Consider the following 15,987-nt stretch of genomic DNA (forward strand, 5'->3'; position numbering starts at 1 on the left):
TTTTAGTAATATCTGGCATCATGCAGACACTTGCTGTTGTAGATTTCCTTTTCTTTCTTTCTTTTTTTTATTTTTAGAGCATATTACAGTGTTGCTTCTCTACTGCAGTCTGATTAAATAGCATAATACAGCTGATTTCTTACAAGCTCAGACTTTTTCTATATAAAACATCAAAATGTCTATGCACCAAGAACGAGATCAACCCTGATGGATAAACACTTCTCAGTTGATCACAGCTGAATGAATAATCGTAATTAGATATTGGATATGTACTGTGTGTGTGTGTGTGTGTGTTAAAGAGAGCGTGAGAGAGAGCAAGAGAGAGAAAGAGACAGATAGAGACAGACACATTTAATTTATAGCAAATAATATAGGCAGTAATATTGTTTGAATGCTTTATGTGTAAAGCAGGTATATGATTTTTCGTCATTAGTGTTGGAAAATGCATACTGATAGCTTAATGGATAACTTTGCTTGTATTTCCTCATTTGTAAGTAGCTTTGGATAAAAGCGTCTGCTAAATGAATAAATGTAAATGTAATGGTGTAGTTGTTATCACCATACACTTCCTTCTTCCTTGTATCTAAAGCTATTGAAACCTATTGTTAGGAAGTGAAAATGCAAACAGGGTAACTGCTATTGTTATTTTGATATGACAGGATCACTCGTAAGACACGGAAAATGCAGTTGCAAATGGACTTTGCCTTTCCATTTGAAATTTCCCCAACACTGTACACTCGTGTAAACGAAAACACAAACACTAATACACAATTTTCATGATGTCACAATTTATGCATCCACAATTAGGAAGCGTAATTGCAAATTCAGTTTGCGATTGCTTTTGAATATTGTCCGCAAAATACTTATATATACATTAAGTTAAAAGAGCTATAACTAAGAGTATATTATTAAGCGAGCAATTATTTAAAAAGGTCCAGTGTAATAAGTGTGTCCATTTTCAAGATGTCTGAAGGAAATTTTTGGTGAACTGTATCTAAAGCCAGGCATCCCCAGGTCAAAATGAACCTGAAGAACATCACAAGCACTTGAAGTGCTCTGGTGTGATTATAAGCTCCCCAAACAAGCTGGACGAATGTAATTTAGCATAAAATCAGTTTGTCAGTTGTTGGTGAGATTCTGAGGTTGTCTTTTGGGCTTCATGTCCAAGCAGAACACAACACAGACGCATGTTCCAGGAGGACAAGTGTAGGCTTCACAGGGTTAAACCTGTTGTGACTGCAGTGGTCATGATGTAATGCTGGACCTCGCTGACTGGCCTGCAAAACCACTGTGCCTCAATCCTACAGAAGAGCTGTGTTCCTAAATAAAATACAGCAATCAGAAGCACAGTTGGGAGCTGGATAATGAACAGAATCAAGAGGTTTAATAAGTACAAGGACTGCATTACTACCAGACACTTTAAGCTTTAAGAACAGAAATATCAATAAAGCTTATATCTAAATAAAATATAACTTCCACTGGCCTGTATTTAGGCTATGCCGTTTCTTTTTGTAAACTAGCATGCAACCTCCAGTAGGTGTCCGAGACCCTGCATGACTCCTGTTTAATGGCATTAATTAAGTGTTAATTTTTAATTAAGCATGACATTCAATTAATCTGCAGTCCTCAGAGAGCCAGAGAGAAAATCCTGCAGAACTGGCTCATTTTCTGCCCTCACATCTGGCCATCAGACCTGAACACCGTCTGAAATTCTGAACTTTAGCATTGCAGCACAGCTACATAACTTCACAGACAAGCTCCTCAGTCAGTAGAGTGAATATAAGGGCTCTGCCCTCTGGTGTTGCTACTGCAGAGATGTGCGGTAATAATTGAGTCCATAAGGTCCTCACCCGGTTGCCATGACAATGCACAGTGTGCTGAAGGCTGGCTCTCGGCTCTGGTGTGATGATGTGATTAACGGCTCCCACTCGAGGCCTCCGTCTCAGGTGTGGTGCTGATGCAGAGGCAGGAAAGGCTGAGCGCTGCTCCATTGGGGCCTTAATGACAATCTGTTCTGTGAGCACCCCTCTGTCACAGGCTTTGTTTGTATCTGGAACTTTCCCCTCGATAACCCGACAACACGCATGAGCAGCAAGCTGAATATGAGAAAGCTGACAGCTCTGTATGCAACTGCTAAATGAGTTTTGCATTAGTCACAGTCAAATGACGTATTACCCACCCACTCAAATGAACAGTGCCAACACATTTTAAAGGCAATTATAAGATATCGTGTTGTGAAAAGTTTCATGTTTCCAGAATAGTAAAATTACTATAATTACTGGAATTTTGTGCAATTCATAACATCCCCTTGACAACTAACCACAAAACAACCCCAAATCAGACACACTACCATATTTTACCTTGTGTATATAAACATTTCCTTGTGTGCAGTTCCTTTTTAATTTATTTATTTTTTAACCAGACCATGTAGATGGTGTGCAAAAAGTTCATGTTATGGTCTTATCTGACTGCCCCACCCAATTTCAAATGCAGTATAAATCACACAAATTCAGGCACTGCATGACAATTATGACAGCACCAGGAAATCAAACTGTAACCTTTGGGTTTTATTTGCCTCCTTAGTGGTATTTTTGTTACTGTTGTGATTGTTTTTATTATTATGGCCCTAATTATTACCGGTATGTTTTTGTTTTTACTTTACATTAATTTAAAAAACATTCAATAATTGTGCATTTTTATTATAGATTTTGCCCATGCTCTTGGAGGGTGCCAATAATTCCGGATTTGGCATTATTTAACAGCCGAGGGTGATAATACAATAGTGAACTGAATGAATGAAAAGTCAGTTTCAGTGGGTCTTCTGTATTGCAACTAGAAGGTCAGAAGTGTAAATGTGTAAAAGATTTCTGACAGAAATAGTCAATGAGACAAAACCCTAACTTCAAACAAAGGAAGCTTAACCTTGTTCCTTTCTTCTCACCCTCAGGGTTATTTTTGCAAACATAAAGGCCAATTAGTGGCTCACAGTTCCCTCTGGAGAAAAAGAGTACTGCTGTCAATGTGCTGTATGAATCCCAAATATCTCTGAATGCTAGCTCAAGGCAAAAGACTCCATTATCAATTGTAATGGCAAGACACAAACTATTTAGGCTTTTGGTATTACATTTTGTGAATAATTTACAAGTGGTTTATACATGATAGTGCCATCGGTATTTGATACAACCAAAGTTACATAACCAATGTTTAAAACAACTAGAAAAATGTCATGTTTTCATTTCCGGTGATTCATTTTCCAGTGTTTCATTTGACTTGCTTTAACTTTACTGGTGTATGTTGTTCACCGAGTCAAATCATAATGGCATTACAGCAGAATTAAGAAAGGAAATCATTTTATAAAACTCTCTTTAATACTCAAATTTTCCACAAAAAAGTCCAAGGTTATTAGATAACTTAAATGGATTATAAGGTTTATTGAAATAAGACCATTAAAACCTAAACAGACTGAATTTATTATATACTTCTTGACATGAAGCCTCAAGCACTTTTAAACCACATTTTTGAGGTTTAAAGATTAACTCCTGTATTGACAGCATTTCCTGCAGTTTATTAAGCCATTCTTCTTTAGCAATAATGTAGCTACTGATTAATTGTAATAGGTAATATACTGATACAGTAGATACTGGTAAGATATCAATGCAACTTTAGCAGCTATGCTCACTATATGCACTAATTGCACTATATGGCCAAAGGTTTGTGGACACCTGACCACTGCACACATGTGGTTCTTCCCCAAACTGTTGCCACAAAGTTAGAAGCACACAGTCGTATGCAATGTCTTTGTATGCCATAGCATTAAGATTTCCATTCACTGGAACCGACTGGCCTGAACCTATTCGAGCATGACAATGAAGACCTGGACCATGCTCCAAAATCCTTCCCAGAAGAGTGAAAATGGATGTGAAATAGGATGTTCAAACAAACACACAAGTATGATGGTCAGGTGTCCACAAACTTTTGAGGTTTTTTTATTTGTATTTTTTTAATAGTGTATTACTATATTAGAATTAAAATCCAAAACACAGAAACAACAGTTTCTATTTAAGGGATCTGTTGGGTAAGCAGTTATGTGAGTTACTACTTCTGGGTCATGTCAAATCTTAAGCCAGCACGAACTAGAACACAGAAAATAGCAGACGCAACATTCAGAGGACATTCAGTCAGAGCACTCACCTGCCATATACAGGGCCATGTTCCTCCAGGGTCTAAAGACATCTTCCCTGTTGTTGTTTAGTTTTTTTAAAAGCAAAACGCATACTACTACATTTTTAATGCTAATGTGCTTCTGCAAATCCACTCTAATCTCTAATGGTGACTGCAGTCTATTATAGAAATTACTAACTAAAGGTAGTGGCCTCCAAACATCAGAAAAGTCCAACCCAAAAAAAATACAACTAAGCAATTTTAAATACAAATAAATATGAAAAGCACAACACAAGATTTAAATAATTGAACATACAGCAAAACATTAATATTCCCCCACCCCTCCCAAACCTAACAGATGGCAGGTAGTGAAATTCACTAATAGTCTAGTCCTCTTCTTGTTTTCAACTGAGCATAAAAGTCACTAAAATAATGCCTTTTTCATGATGAACTTGAACTCAGGAATTAGATGTTCTAAATTAATCTTGGGTAATCTGGTTTAAAGTGAGACATGGAAATGGCCTGACTACATTACCAAGCCTTATTTATATCCTCAGAGTCAAGTGTAGGTTTTGGTGTCATGGAATTAGATCCTCTCTTTCTGTGATTACCGGCATTAGACATCACACCGATTTCATATTAGACTCAGCACGGATTAATTATCCTCATCATATACATGAATATGATTAGCATTTAATTATGTCAATCAAAACACTGGATATGGTAATACAGAGTACAGCTGAGGTATCTAAATGAGGAAAAAATGATCCCCCAAAATAAGGGAAAATGTACACACTTTAACCCTTGTGTTCTGTTTGGGTCAAAATAGATCCTTTTTTACCTGAAGTGGAACCATACTAAAAATGCTTTTTTTAACCTCCCAAAATGAAATTTTATGTGTTTTACCTCTCTTGAACATGAAAAATGCCCCTTTTATTTTTCACCAGGTGGTGAGATATCAATTGACACCGATCTGCTTTAACAAAAATAAAGCAGATAAGTAAATTCACTGTTATATTACATCTAGGTAGTATTTTCATTCATACCTGCTTGCAGGAGCATCCCCAGGCATAAGAAGTGGTTTTGTGTGACTTTACTGTTGCCCAAAAACACAGATGTGTTCAAGGTTGGTCATTTCAAATATTCTCTTCTATCTCAGCTCCCTAAGCCAATGTGGGCAGTGAACATCACATCCATTGCTAAATATCAAACAGAACACTACAGTTAAATACTGATACTGAAGTATGGGACAATAGTTAAGGAGAGACAGAATGTTAAGGAATTAAATAATTTATAGCGAGAAACTTAATAACTGATACTACAGGTTACATTCAACTCTTAGTTCTGATAAACCCACCAGCAGTGTTCTATCTTTATTTCCATTTATCATGCCAGGCCACAGTTAAAAGACTCAGTCCTCCCATTCCTTATTCCCAGTACAGTAAGTCTCATTTACAAACTATTTCAATATCAAAATACGCAAGCATGAAATGTCTTCTCGAATAAAAAGGAAAAGCATCAACACTGAAAAACTAGTACAAGTCATCCACACATACAATGAATAAATGGGGAAAAACATACATCCAAGACCACTTTCCTTATAGGCTAATTTGTCTTGATATTATATCTAATGTTAAGTAAACCAATGAGACTGTAATGACTACATGAAACATTCGCTCAAGTCACAAAGTCACATAAAAGTCAGGATTGCAAAATTTTAACAAAATCACTTGTGCCAAAAAGTAGGAAACTTTAAAATATCTATCAGCACAATCAGATAATCACCCCCACAGGCACAATACATTTCAACACCACACATCTTTAACTAATAAATAAAAATAAATTAGTTTACACCATTTTATAAATACATTTTGAATATTGAAAATCTTTCAAACTCATGATAAAGTTAAAGGAGACTTTTCAGAGTCCAGTTTGGCAGTTCAGTGTTCTGTATTCATTTTTAGTCCTCCTCAGTACAAATGTTCCTCTCATTTACTGTGGCAATGAGCTACAGACTATGTCGTGTTGTAGGAAAATCCGTTTTGTTTTTTTCCACAGAATAAGCCAACTTCACAGTATTTGTAATAAGCATTTCCCTGGTCTTGACACTATGAGCTTAACAGAGTTAGGTTTTACATATAAGAACGTCTGCAAAAGGTCCCAAAAGGTTTTTGTTAAAGATACAGCGCACCCACACTAAATATGTAGTAAAGGGCTTAATGTTCTCTGAAAAGGTATAGTTTTGTTGGGGGAGAATATAAGGCATGTATGTGTTCTCTCCCTGCTCCTGGATCCACACTTCATATTTTACCTCTCTTACCTTCAAGTACTTGAGGTTCCAAGGAATCTGCCAGGACACGGACAGCTTTGCTTCATGGGCAGCCTGCACTGATGTCTGGCACTTGGGATGTCTGACTCGACCAGGATGTACTACACTGACAGGTTTGCTCTTTTTCAGATTAGGCTTAATTTTTAGACCGTCTCGAAGGACTTCCAAGAAGGAAGGAATGTCCACAATGGTGTCTTGATAAATCCGGAAAAGCCACTCTGGGTTGCGACAGCAGAGGTGTCTCTGTACCTCCTTGCTAGCTAGGATACGTTCCTGTTCCTCTTTCTCCAGGTGAGTGATACCTCCTTGGTCCCAGGGGCGGTCAGGATAGGCTACAGAATTCTCTTCAATGGTGTTTCTCCATGCTATGTACTGCAGGTCCATTCCTGGCAAGGAGGCCAGAGTTTTATATGGAGTATACTGTTCTGGGTTGACAGCGTATGGAAAAAGCTCGATGACAGCAGCCCCTCGTGGTAGGAACATGGACGTGATCAGTTGAGCACCATGCATGCTGACCAGCATGGATGCCGCACTGATAAGCTGGACTATGCTTGCAAAAGTTTGCTCCTCCAAGGACACGGTGACTGTCCTCATTTTGTACTCTTGAGCCAAAGAAAGAAGCAACTCTGCCTCATTGAGTATCAACCTATTAGAAGTTCTACTAAAAACTACTATATAATCATCACCTTCAGGCCTCTCCTTTGTTGTGATATTAAGTCTGTCCATTATGAACGAGGCAAACTGACGAATCTCATTCCCAGACACCAGAATGTTAGCTTTGGGCCCTTGGGGCTGTACAAAGCCGTACTGATACCATGTGGTCATCTTTGACAATCCGACATAAGACTTGGTGAAGCACATGAGCTTGCCAAAGTTCCGTAAGTGCTCTTTAAGTAGTGGTTGTTTGCTGCTAAGCAGGCGATAGAGATCAAAATGGCTCCCCTCTCCCCAACCTTCCATGAAGACGAGCCTGGCTTCATCATCCAAGTCTGTGTACTGTTGCATGGTGTAGAATATTGGAAGAAGATCATCGTGGAAGATGTGCATCAGGTTATCAGCGTTGAAGCGATTGAGGATGAGAGTGACATCTGGCACAAACACAGGCTTCGGCATGTACTTTAGTGCAGCTGCGGGCAGTTCCAAGAAATTAAAATACTGTGTATTATGATCCTCAACAGAGGACAAGTCCAGCAGGGCTGGTTGGAAGCGACGAGGGCCTAAATTGGGAAGCATGACTGAGGCATTACTATGGAAGAATATGAACTCCTCAGCCTCGGAACAGTAGCAAAGATAGTCAAAGCGGCAGATGCGGTCAGTGTGCATCTTGCCAGTGCAGACCATCCTTGTGCCTTGCTCTTGCAGTGCCAACAGAGCGGCATGATAATCTATGCGCACATGTGAAAGCTCCTGGGATTGACGCGTCAGCTGTAGCTCCTCTTCCAGTTGGGCCATGTGGTCGCTTAGCTGAACATACTTCCATAGCAGGGCTGCAACCAGCGATACAAGCAGGCCATTTAGCACTGCTGCCAGGTTCATTCTACAGCTTAATGCATGCATTGCAGCTGAGTTCCAACACCACGCTCATGCTCGACCTGCACCAAGAGGAAAAATCATACATTAAATACTGCTGTTATAAATGTGGGCTGATTTTCCCTTTTTTTTTTTTATTTACCTGCACAAACAAAACTTAGAGAATCTGTAGTTCTCTAGCATCAAAACTTGACATCACCCTAATCCTTTCTGACAGTTAGAAAGCTTTATACATTAAATCTGACTGGAGGTCATTTTCTCTTTCTGGTACACTATCAAAAATTTCAGATTTAGTCCTGCCTTGGCACTTATAATAACCTCCACTCCTCTGGGAAGGCTTTCCGCTAGATTTTAGAGCTTGACTTTGGGGATTTTTCCACTCAGCCACAAGAGCATTAGTGAGGTCAGACACTGATGTTGGGTGAGGAGGCCTGTGGTGCAATCAGTTTTAAAGTTCATCCCAAAGGTGTTAAATGAGCTTGAGGTCAGGGCTTTATGGAGGCCATTCAACTTCTTCCACAACAGCCTTGGCAAACCATGTCTTCATGAACCTCAGTTTGTACACAGGGACACTGTCATGCTGGAATATGTTTGGGTCCCTTAGTTCTAGTTAAAGGAAACTGTAATCCTACAGCATACAGAGACATCCTGTACAATTGTGTGCTCCCAACTTTATGGCAACGATTTAGAGGTCAAAATGCTTAAGGTCCACATATGGGTGTGATGTCCATTGTTAGGTGAACACAAACCTTTGGCCATATAGTGCAAGTCTTCCCTCCCAATAGTGAGTTACAGAAAAGAAAGACCAATGGCTTAACTTCAAACCTATGTATCTAATTTTCTGAGCCACTGAATTTCTAAAATAGCCATCAGACCCATGGAATAGACACAGTGGCCTAATATGCTTTGTAGTCACGATTGGTATGTCCATCTATATGAGAGATTACTAGCCTTGTGGGCAATTATTACAGTCTTCCAGTTTCTGTCTGCTATAATACGAGCATTACAAATCTGAATCAATATTTGCTTGAAGCACCTTCTGTAAACTTACCTGGCAAAATTCTTTTAGATTTCTTCTGACAAATTTTCTCAAAGGCTGTACTTGGATGACATTAATTTTACATGGGGAGCTGTAGTATCATCCCTTACAGGTGTTATTCTTGGGACTTTATTTATGTCCAGATTGGCAGTTTGTTTTTCTCCCTCCACTCTTGAGAAAATTGGAAAGTTTTTTTCTTTTTCTCCAGACAAAATCAAAGGTAGGCTGAGAATTATAACACTGCTTTGGATAGACATCTCAGTGATTTAACAGGACATTATTGCTTCCTGCTTTAGAATATGTTTCTGACCATAGTCCAACTCGTGTATAGTTAGCTGTGACTATGCATCCACAGAATTTCTAAATACTTCTGTGACACTTTTGTTGATCTGGCTTGTCTACGTACAGTCCTCACATCAATTAAAATAAAGGCATATTTATATATGCCATATGGTGTTCTATAAATAAATTTTAAGTTTCATAGCTGTCTGGATGCAATCTCAAGGAGATGTCAAATAATTTTATTGAAGACATTACAGCCATCAGCCTGAGAAGCATTTAAATAAGGTTAACTAATGCTTATATACAGTATTGTACTTTGTACAGATTGAGTTGTGATTTCTTATCAAGGCCCTATTTTGGCAAAGCCAAGTGATAAACTGTCTATTTTTGGATGCCAAATTTGGGATCAGGTGAAATAACTTTAGGTGAAAATAGATCATGCAATGTGTGAATCCCATCGGTCCTTGAACATCAATTTGCACACTTCTACGTTAAGAACACAACAGATCATGGTTTGTTTTTTTACATCTAAATACTGATACAGGTGTTTGGTGAACTAAACAGATACCAACAGTGGCGCTGCTTTACGCCCCTAATGGGGGGGGGGGGGAGGATATGACAGAGGGGGACAGAGGTAGCTCAGTGTTTAGAGTTCTTAGTGATGAAATGATGGTGAGTTTAAACCCCAGTACAGTAAAAGACCACTGCTGGACCTTTGGACAAAACCATTACCCTACCTTAAGAATAGGGAAACATCCTGATGAATGGCAATGGTGACAGTCTTTCCAGTTGCTGGATCTATATAAACAGAACTATTCTTTTTTTACCTTAGAGACTAGATATGAAAAGACACTACAGTCTTGATAATTGCCAAACTGCCTAAAACAAATTCATAAAAACGTCAATATTTCGATTAAATAGAAACAGAGTAAGGCCCACACTTGGCCTGCTCATAGACTAGGAATGCTCATTTTACCATATAATGCATATCTCGCTCAATATCATTTTCATCTGCGGAGTGTCAGATTTTGAGAGGCAAGAAGCATTACCCTCCAATCCAATCATCCAGGACAAGGACAGCGGCGGCGGCAGTGTTTCCAGTTGTGCGCTTTAATCCTTTTCACTGAGCAAAGGGATGCATGAACCATTAACTGTTACTGCCACTTTAGTGCTGTACATAACACTAAAGAAACACTCATGCCCCTGAAGGCACTGGCAAACACAAGCTGTGTTCAGATGACTCTGGAAATAACCATTAAGCTAGCCAAAATATAAGCAGTCTTAATAAACAGAACATCTGAAAGTGCCATTTCACTAAATTATATAAATTGAACTGTTATTTGAAAAGGCACAGCCTTAATAAAATGTAATAATATATTAAAGAATATATTATATAATAAAAAATATTTACACTTTTTTCGATTCTCGATATCTAACGGGTCTCCTCTGGGAATTATCCCCCACAGTACCTCGGATAAGATGCCGCACAATTCATCCAAATATACAAGGCTTATTTTAGCATTCAGCTGTGTCTACGTTCTGCTGCTAAATAGCTACAAAAATCTGAAGCTGAAAAAGGGACTATGCATACCTTAATGTAAGAATATGCCCTTTATATTGGAGCTGTCATCTTAAATCGAACACACTTGCTAATCTATATAATTGATAGTGAAATAAAAGCCTCTGGGAGAATGGAGAATTGCTGCATGAGCTCACAATGAAATAAATTGACATTTTCAAATATTAATAAGTCCTTTATATTTGTTCTGCTTTGTGGTTTACCTTTACACCAGCCAGAAGTTCTGTAGCTGAAGAAGCCAGCCACTGGCTCCACTGATCTGTTTCACATTAGTTGGTTTACTCACAGTCGGTCCGTTCCATCTCAGTTGAGATCTATGATGCCTTCAGTGCCACTAATTTATTGTTTGTGCTTAAGTTAATGCACTCATACACAAACTACCAAATACAATGTTCAGTCTTATTTGGCAAAAATGGTCATACAGCCATTAGGCATTGTGAAGATTATTCATTTCAGCAGCGACAGTGAAATTCTTGTGCATTTAGTCAAGTTTTGATCCGGGGAAAGGTTTCACTGTTGATCTCCAACAGTGAGTCAAATAAACACACTAAAGAGACACTAAGGTGAGTAAATTGCCACTAATATGCTAAAAGCACTTGAAGACTCTTTAAGCAGCTAGCATCATGAGATTTGGCACTAATACAGTCATTCAGACATAATTCATATAGCATATAGCAAGCAGGGGCCATGTCCTTGAGCTGCTCTCCTCCCTTCTCTCCTTATGAATGGAGAGGTAAAGCAGAGATGACAAGGCTCCCTTGGCTCTGTGGCATACAGCTGTGCTGTTTGCTGCGGGGATGATAAGCACCACAATGATGGGGGGAAGGTGGCCTAGTGCTTCCAATGCATTTTAATCAGGCTTGTGGAAAGACACTGCTCTCAGTCTTCCACTGGCCCTCGTCCCCGATGCGTCCCATAAAGAGAACCAAGCATGGATCCGCTCAGTCCTAGCCTAGAACTTTTTTCTCAAAACATCAAACAACTGAAAGGGCGGGGGGAAAAAATGACACCCTCATTGACCACTGCCTTAATGTGTGTCCCTTCAACCATCTTCCCAGTGTGTCCATCTTCATTTTTAGCTCAGCTGTGACACAACAGGTTTGTGTAAAACACGTAATAAAGCTGATAAATGTTATCAGCAATTGAAGCTTTCATGGGGCTTCACACCTCATAAATTCATGTGACTTATAAAGCTGTGTTATTTTAAAGCTCATCCACATGGGTGGACAAATCACTAGCCCAGGAGAAGCAGATTGTGTGTTCAAATTTAGGTTCATCAACCAGAAGAAGATAAAACAATGCAATGCCAATGTAATGCTGTCACTATAGTGCGAGCTCCTCTTTCAGAATTCTGCCACCTGCTGCACTACACACATTGGCTGAGGCGCTATCTGGCCATTGCTATAAACTATTTTTACTATTTTACAATCTTTTCAGAATCATGAATACGCACACGTGAGGAAAACACTCTGCCAAAACCAATCACAGCTTGGTCATATAACTCTCCTGCTAGCATAGTACGTCACCTCGGATGCTAGCCAAACTCATATAATATGTTTTGAAGAGGGCAGAACACCACAGTCGAAACCACATGCTGTAGCCAAAGCTTTGGAAAAGAAACGTGATCATGTAATATTCATTTCCCTCTGGTTGTATTAATGGGCATGCCTAGCTAACTAGTTGGCCAAACATTATTACATTATGTTTGCTGACATTTTTTTAGCCTAGTTATTTATGTTTCTAGGCGACTCAAATATGAGACTAGACAGCACACTGAAGATTTTATGTGTGGATTTGAACTTGTGAATATGCTGAAACTAAACTAGCCCTACCTACCTGTTTCCAAATTATGCATTGTACTTTTCTCATTTATCAGTTGTCTCAGAGTGTGCTTTTACTGGAATCCAATCCCAGTTTTAAAAATGGCAATATTAAGTTGAAGTATTCAGTTGTTTCTGCTTGGGAGGAAACGTATTTTATGTACATATAATAAAGTAAGAATCATTCCTAAGCAAAAGTCCTTTATTACGAAATGATTTTAATTTGCCTGCTCTTTTCATCCATGTAGACATAACTACTAGGTTCAGAAACATTCGGAGGGTGGAATCTAAATTCATTACTGGGTCACAGATATCACTTTCTGAGTGGTTATAGGCATGTTCCATTTTCATGCTAGTGGCGATGAAATGGCCAGTGTGGCCCAGAAGCTTTCTGCTCCTCAGAGGCGGATGAGGAATGGAGCTGAGAGAGTCCTCCTGCAGGGGTTACGAGAAACAATGTCATCTGTTCCCATGAGGAAAAGGACCATACGTAAGACTGCAGCACTGAGGTGAGGATAAGCCACTAGTATGGGAGTAATACAGAACTCGAAGCTAAATGTGTGCCAAATTTTAGAATACTTCAAATCTATAGACTTGTAGATATTTATAGATTTTGCAGATGAGATCTCTAATAGGGTGACACTGTGGCACAGCGGGTACCTTCTCACAGCTCCAGGTTCCTCAGGTCAATCCTGAGCTCCTGAGGTGCGTGTGTGTGTGTTCACATGGTTCTGTGTGATGGGCTAGTGACTAGGCTCCAGATCCACCTTGACCCTGACCAGAATAAAGCGGTTAATGAAGATGAATGACTGCATTCATCGTATAAGGAACGGACTTCTGAAAGACTGCACCAAAATTAATGAGACATCTTCGCTCATTTAAAAAGTCGCTTTTTAAATTTCTAAACATAAACACTCACATAACATCAGGCTTTCTCACGTTATGGGCCCTCTTTATGTATTTTATTCCAGTTGATCAGTGTTTGAACTCTAAAGACAGCCAATCATACACATTTTAAGCTGTAAATTCCATCGAATTTATGTACAGAGACTGAAATACAGAAAATAAAGGCATGCTGAGGCAATACAAATAAAAGGCACCAGTGACTGACTGTACTAGAAAATTATAGTTTAAAGCACAGACCTGCGCGCGCCTTCACCATCTTCCACCTACAGACAGCATCCAGCTCTTCTCTCATATGTTTAACCGGCGGAAAACTTTTTCACTTTTTCAAAATTTCACAAAGAGAAACATGACAAAACGGCGTACGTTTTCTGTGAACTATAGAAAATAATACAATACTTACCAGAAAGCAGATAAACAGGTCAGTGGTATCACAAGTCAGTGCGGTGCTAGTGCTTCAGTAACTGGCTAAGACTGAGTGCAGCTCTGTGTGTGCGTGTACGCGCGAGTGTGCGCGTGTGTGAACGGTGCACACGGCTAGCGTGCTTTCAGAAACCTCACGACACCATTTGCTTTATCCGAAGAAAACAAGCACCGATTACAGCTTAATGCAGCTAAAATACTCTGCTTTCTTTACGACATAGACTGGTCGTTTCTTCACAGTTCTGCTAGTGAGGTGAATCCGACTCACGAACTGTCAGTCTGTGCAAGCCTAACCCGGCTGAGGGAAACTCCACCCACGAGAACTGAGCTAAACCAGAATCTCGCGATATCTGAACGTGGGCTCGCTCTGCCCTGGGCTCGTTAAAGAAGTCGCTAGTAGTGATGGGAAGTTCGGATCTTTTTACTGACTCGGATATTTGAATCTCGTTCAGCAAAATGAACGGATCTTTTTTCGAGTCATTTCGTGTTTTTTTTCCCAGCAGAATATCATTAAAATTTTACATGTTAAGTCCCCCAACACGTCTAGTACTTACGCAAACGTTGATCACATTTGGATAAAAATAAAAAATAAATAATAAACTATAGGCTAATTAGCTTAATAGCTAATTAGCCTAATAGCTTAGCTGGGTTTTTAGGCTATGCAGTATGTTAATTCACGTCATTTCCCGATCAGAGTCGTTCTTTCTTTTGTCACGTCACATTTGTCACGTCTGTTCCCTGGAAACGAATAGTTCACTCTCGAGTCTTCGGGTTAGAGTCGTTCATTCATCCCGTGACTGCCCCATAGGCAGTGCAGTGGAGCTGTGACGTGATGAACGAACGACTGGGACCCTAAGACTTGAGACGTGAACTAGTCATTTCTGTTTCCGTTATTGCATGGTGCATTGCGTATGGAGCAGTCACCGGAAGAATGAACGACTCGAACCCGAAGACTCTTGATGTGAACTAATAATTTTTTCTGTTTCCTGTACAGAACCTGTGGGGATGTTGCTGCACATGCGCACTCAACACAAAATGAACGAATCACTCTCTGAGACAACTCGTTGTTCCCGAGTCATATTAAAGATTCATTCAAAATGTACGAATTGTTCATGAACAAAACATCACTAGTTGCTAATTAGCCATGTACAAAGGAAGCAGTGATTTGTGCATTTTTCTAGTAAATTAGTGCTTTACAAGCATTACAGTTCCAAACTGAAAAACAAAGGGACATGTTGGAGCATGGTGATGCAACAGGTAGTGTTTCCATCTTACAGTTCTTGGGCTCCCGGTTTGACCCTGTGCTTGGGTTATTGTCTGTTATTGTGGTTATAGTCTTTGTGCATGTCTAGGTTTCCTCTGGGTTATCTATTTTCCTCCTCCTTCCCAAAAACATATCATAGGTGGGACTGTATTTCTGCCTCACACCAACTGTTGCTGGGATAGACTTTATGATGCATCACAGCCCTGAGCAGCATAAGGCAGTTACTGAACATGAACAAATCACTCAGTCATACTGATGATTAGATCAGTGATACTAATCTAATTTAAGGCTAATACTCAGTCAAAGTCTTATCACTGTACTCTGTTGAGGATGAAATTACTCACCATCATTATTTTTCTATAGGGCTAAATACTGTTCCTGATTGAATGCGAGAGCCACTCAAACTCACCACAGAGCAAACAGGGAGTGATAATATTTAGGCTGTAGAATCTGGTGAAGGTGAACAGTAAACTTCATGTCACTGCTTCACAAATGTCCCAATAAATCAATGATACTCCCCTTAATCCCACACTTGGCAAAACAAACAAGTCAGCACTGTGACCTGAAATGCTAACCCAAAGTTTCATCATGAAATACTGTTGAGAATTGAACTTTTTGACTTTTCATGGTCGCTGCATAATTCCATGTGTTATTTCA

General features: G+C 39.4%; 1 protein-coding gene across 1 annotated transcript; it reads right to left on the reverse strand.

The window, feature by feature from the left end:
• Nucleotides 1-1,538: 1,538 nt before the first annotated feature.
• Nucleotides 1,539-15,340, reverse strand: pomgnt2 (protein O-linked mannose N-acetylglucosaminyltransferase 2 (beta 1,4-)). Its single transcript, XM_053630543.1, has 2 exons — nt 14,047-15,340; nt 1,539-8,082 (listed from the first exon to the last, which is right to left on the reverse strand). The coding sequence occupies exon 2, from the start codon at nt 8,045-8,047 to the stop codon at nt 6,287-6,289; it is 1,761 nt and encodes a 586-aa protein (XP_053486518.1). The 5' UTR covers nt 8,048-8,082; nt 14,047-15,340; the 3' UTR covers nt 1,539-6,286.
• Nucleotides 15,341-15,987: the final 647 nt, after the last annotated feature.

This window comes from Ictalurus furcatus, chromosome 1 (assembly GCF_023375685.1).
Source record: "Ictalurus furcatus strain D&B chromosome 1, Billie_1.0, whole genome shotgun sequence".
NCBI lineage: Eukaryota > Metazoa > Chordata > Actinopteri > Siluriformes > Ictaluridae > Ictalurus > Ictalurus furcatus.

What these genes read in the sequence shown, in the direction of transcription:
- pomgnt2 (XM_053630543.1), bottom strand. Translation starts at nt 8,047, where the DNA reads ATGCATGCATTAAGCTGTAGAATGAACCTGGCAGCAGTGCTAAATGGC.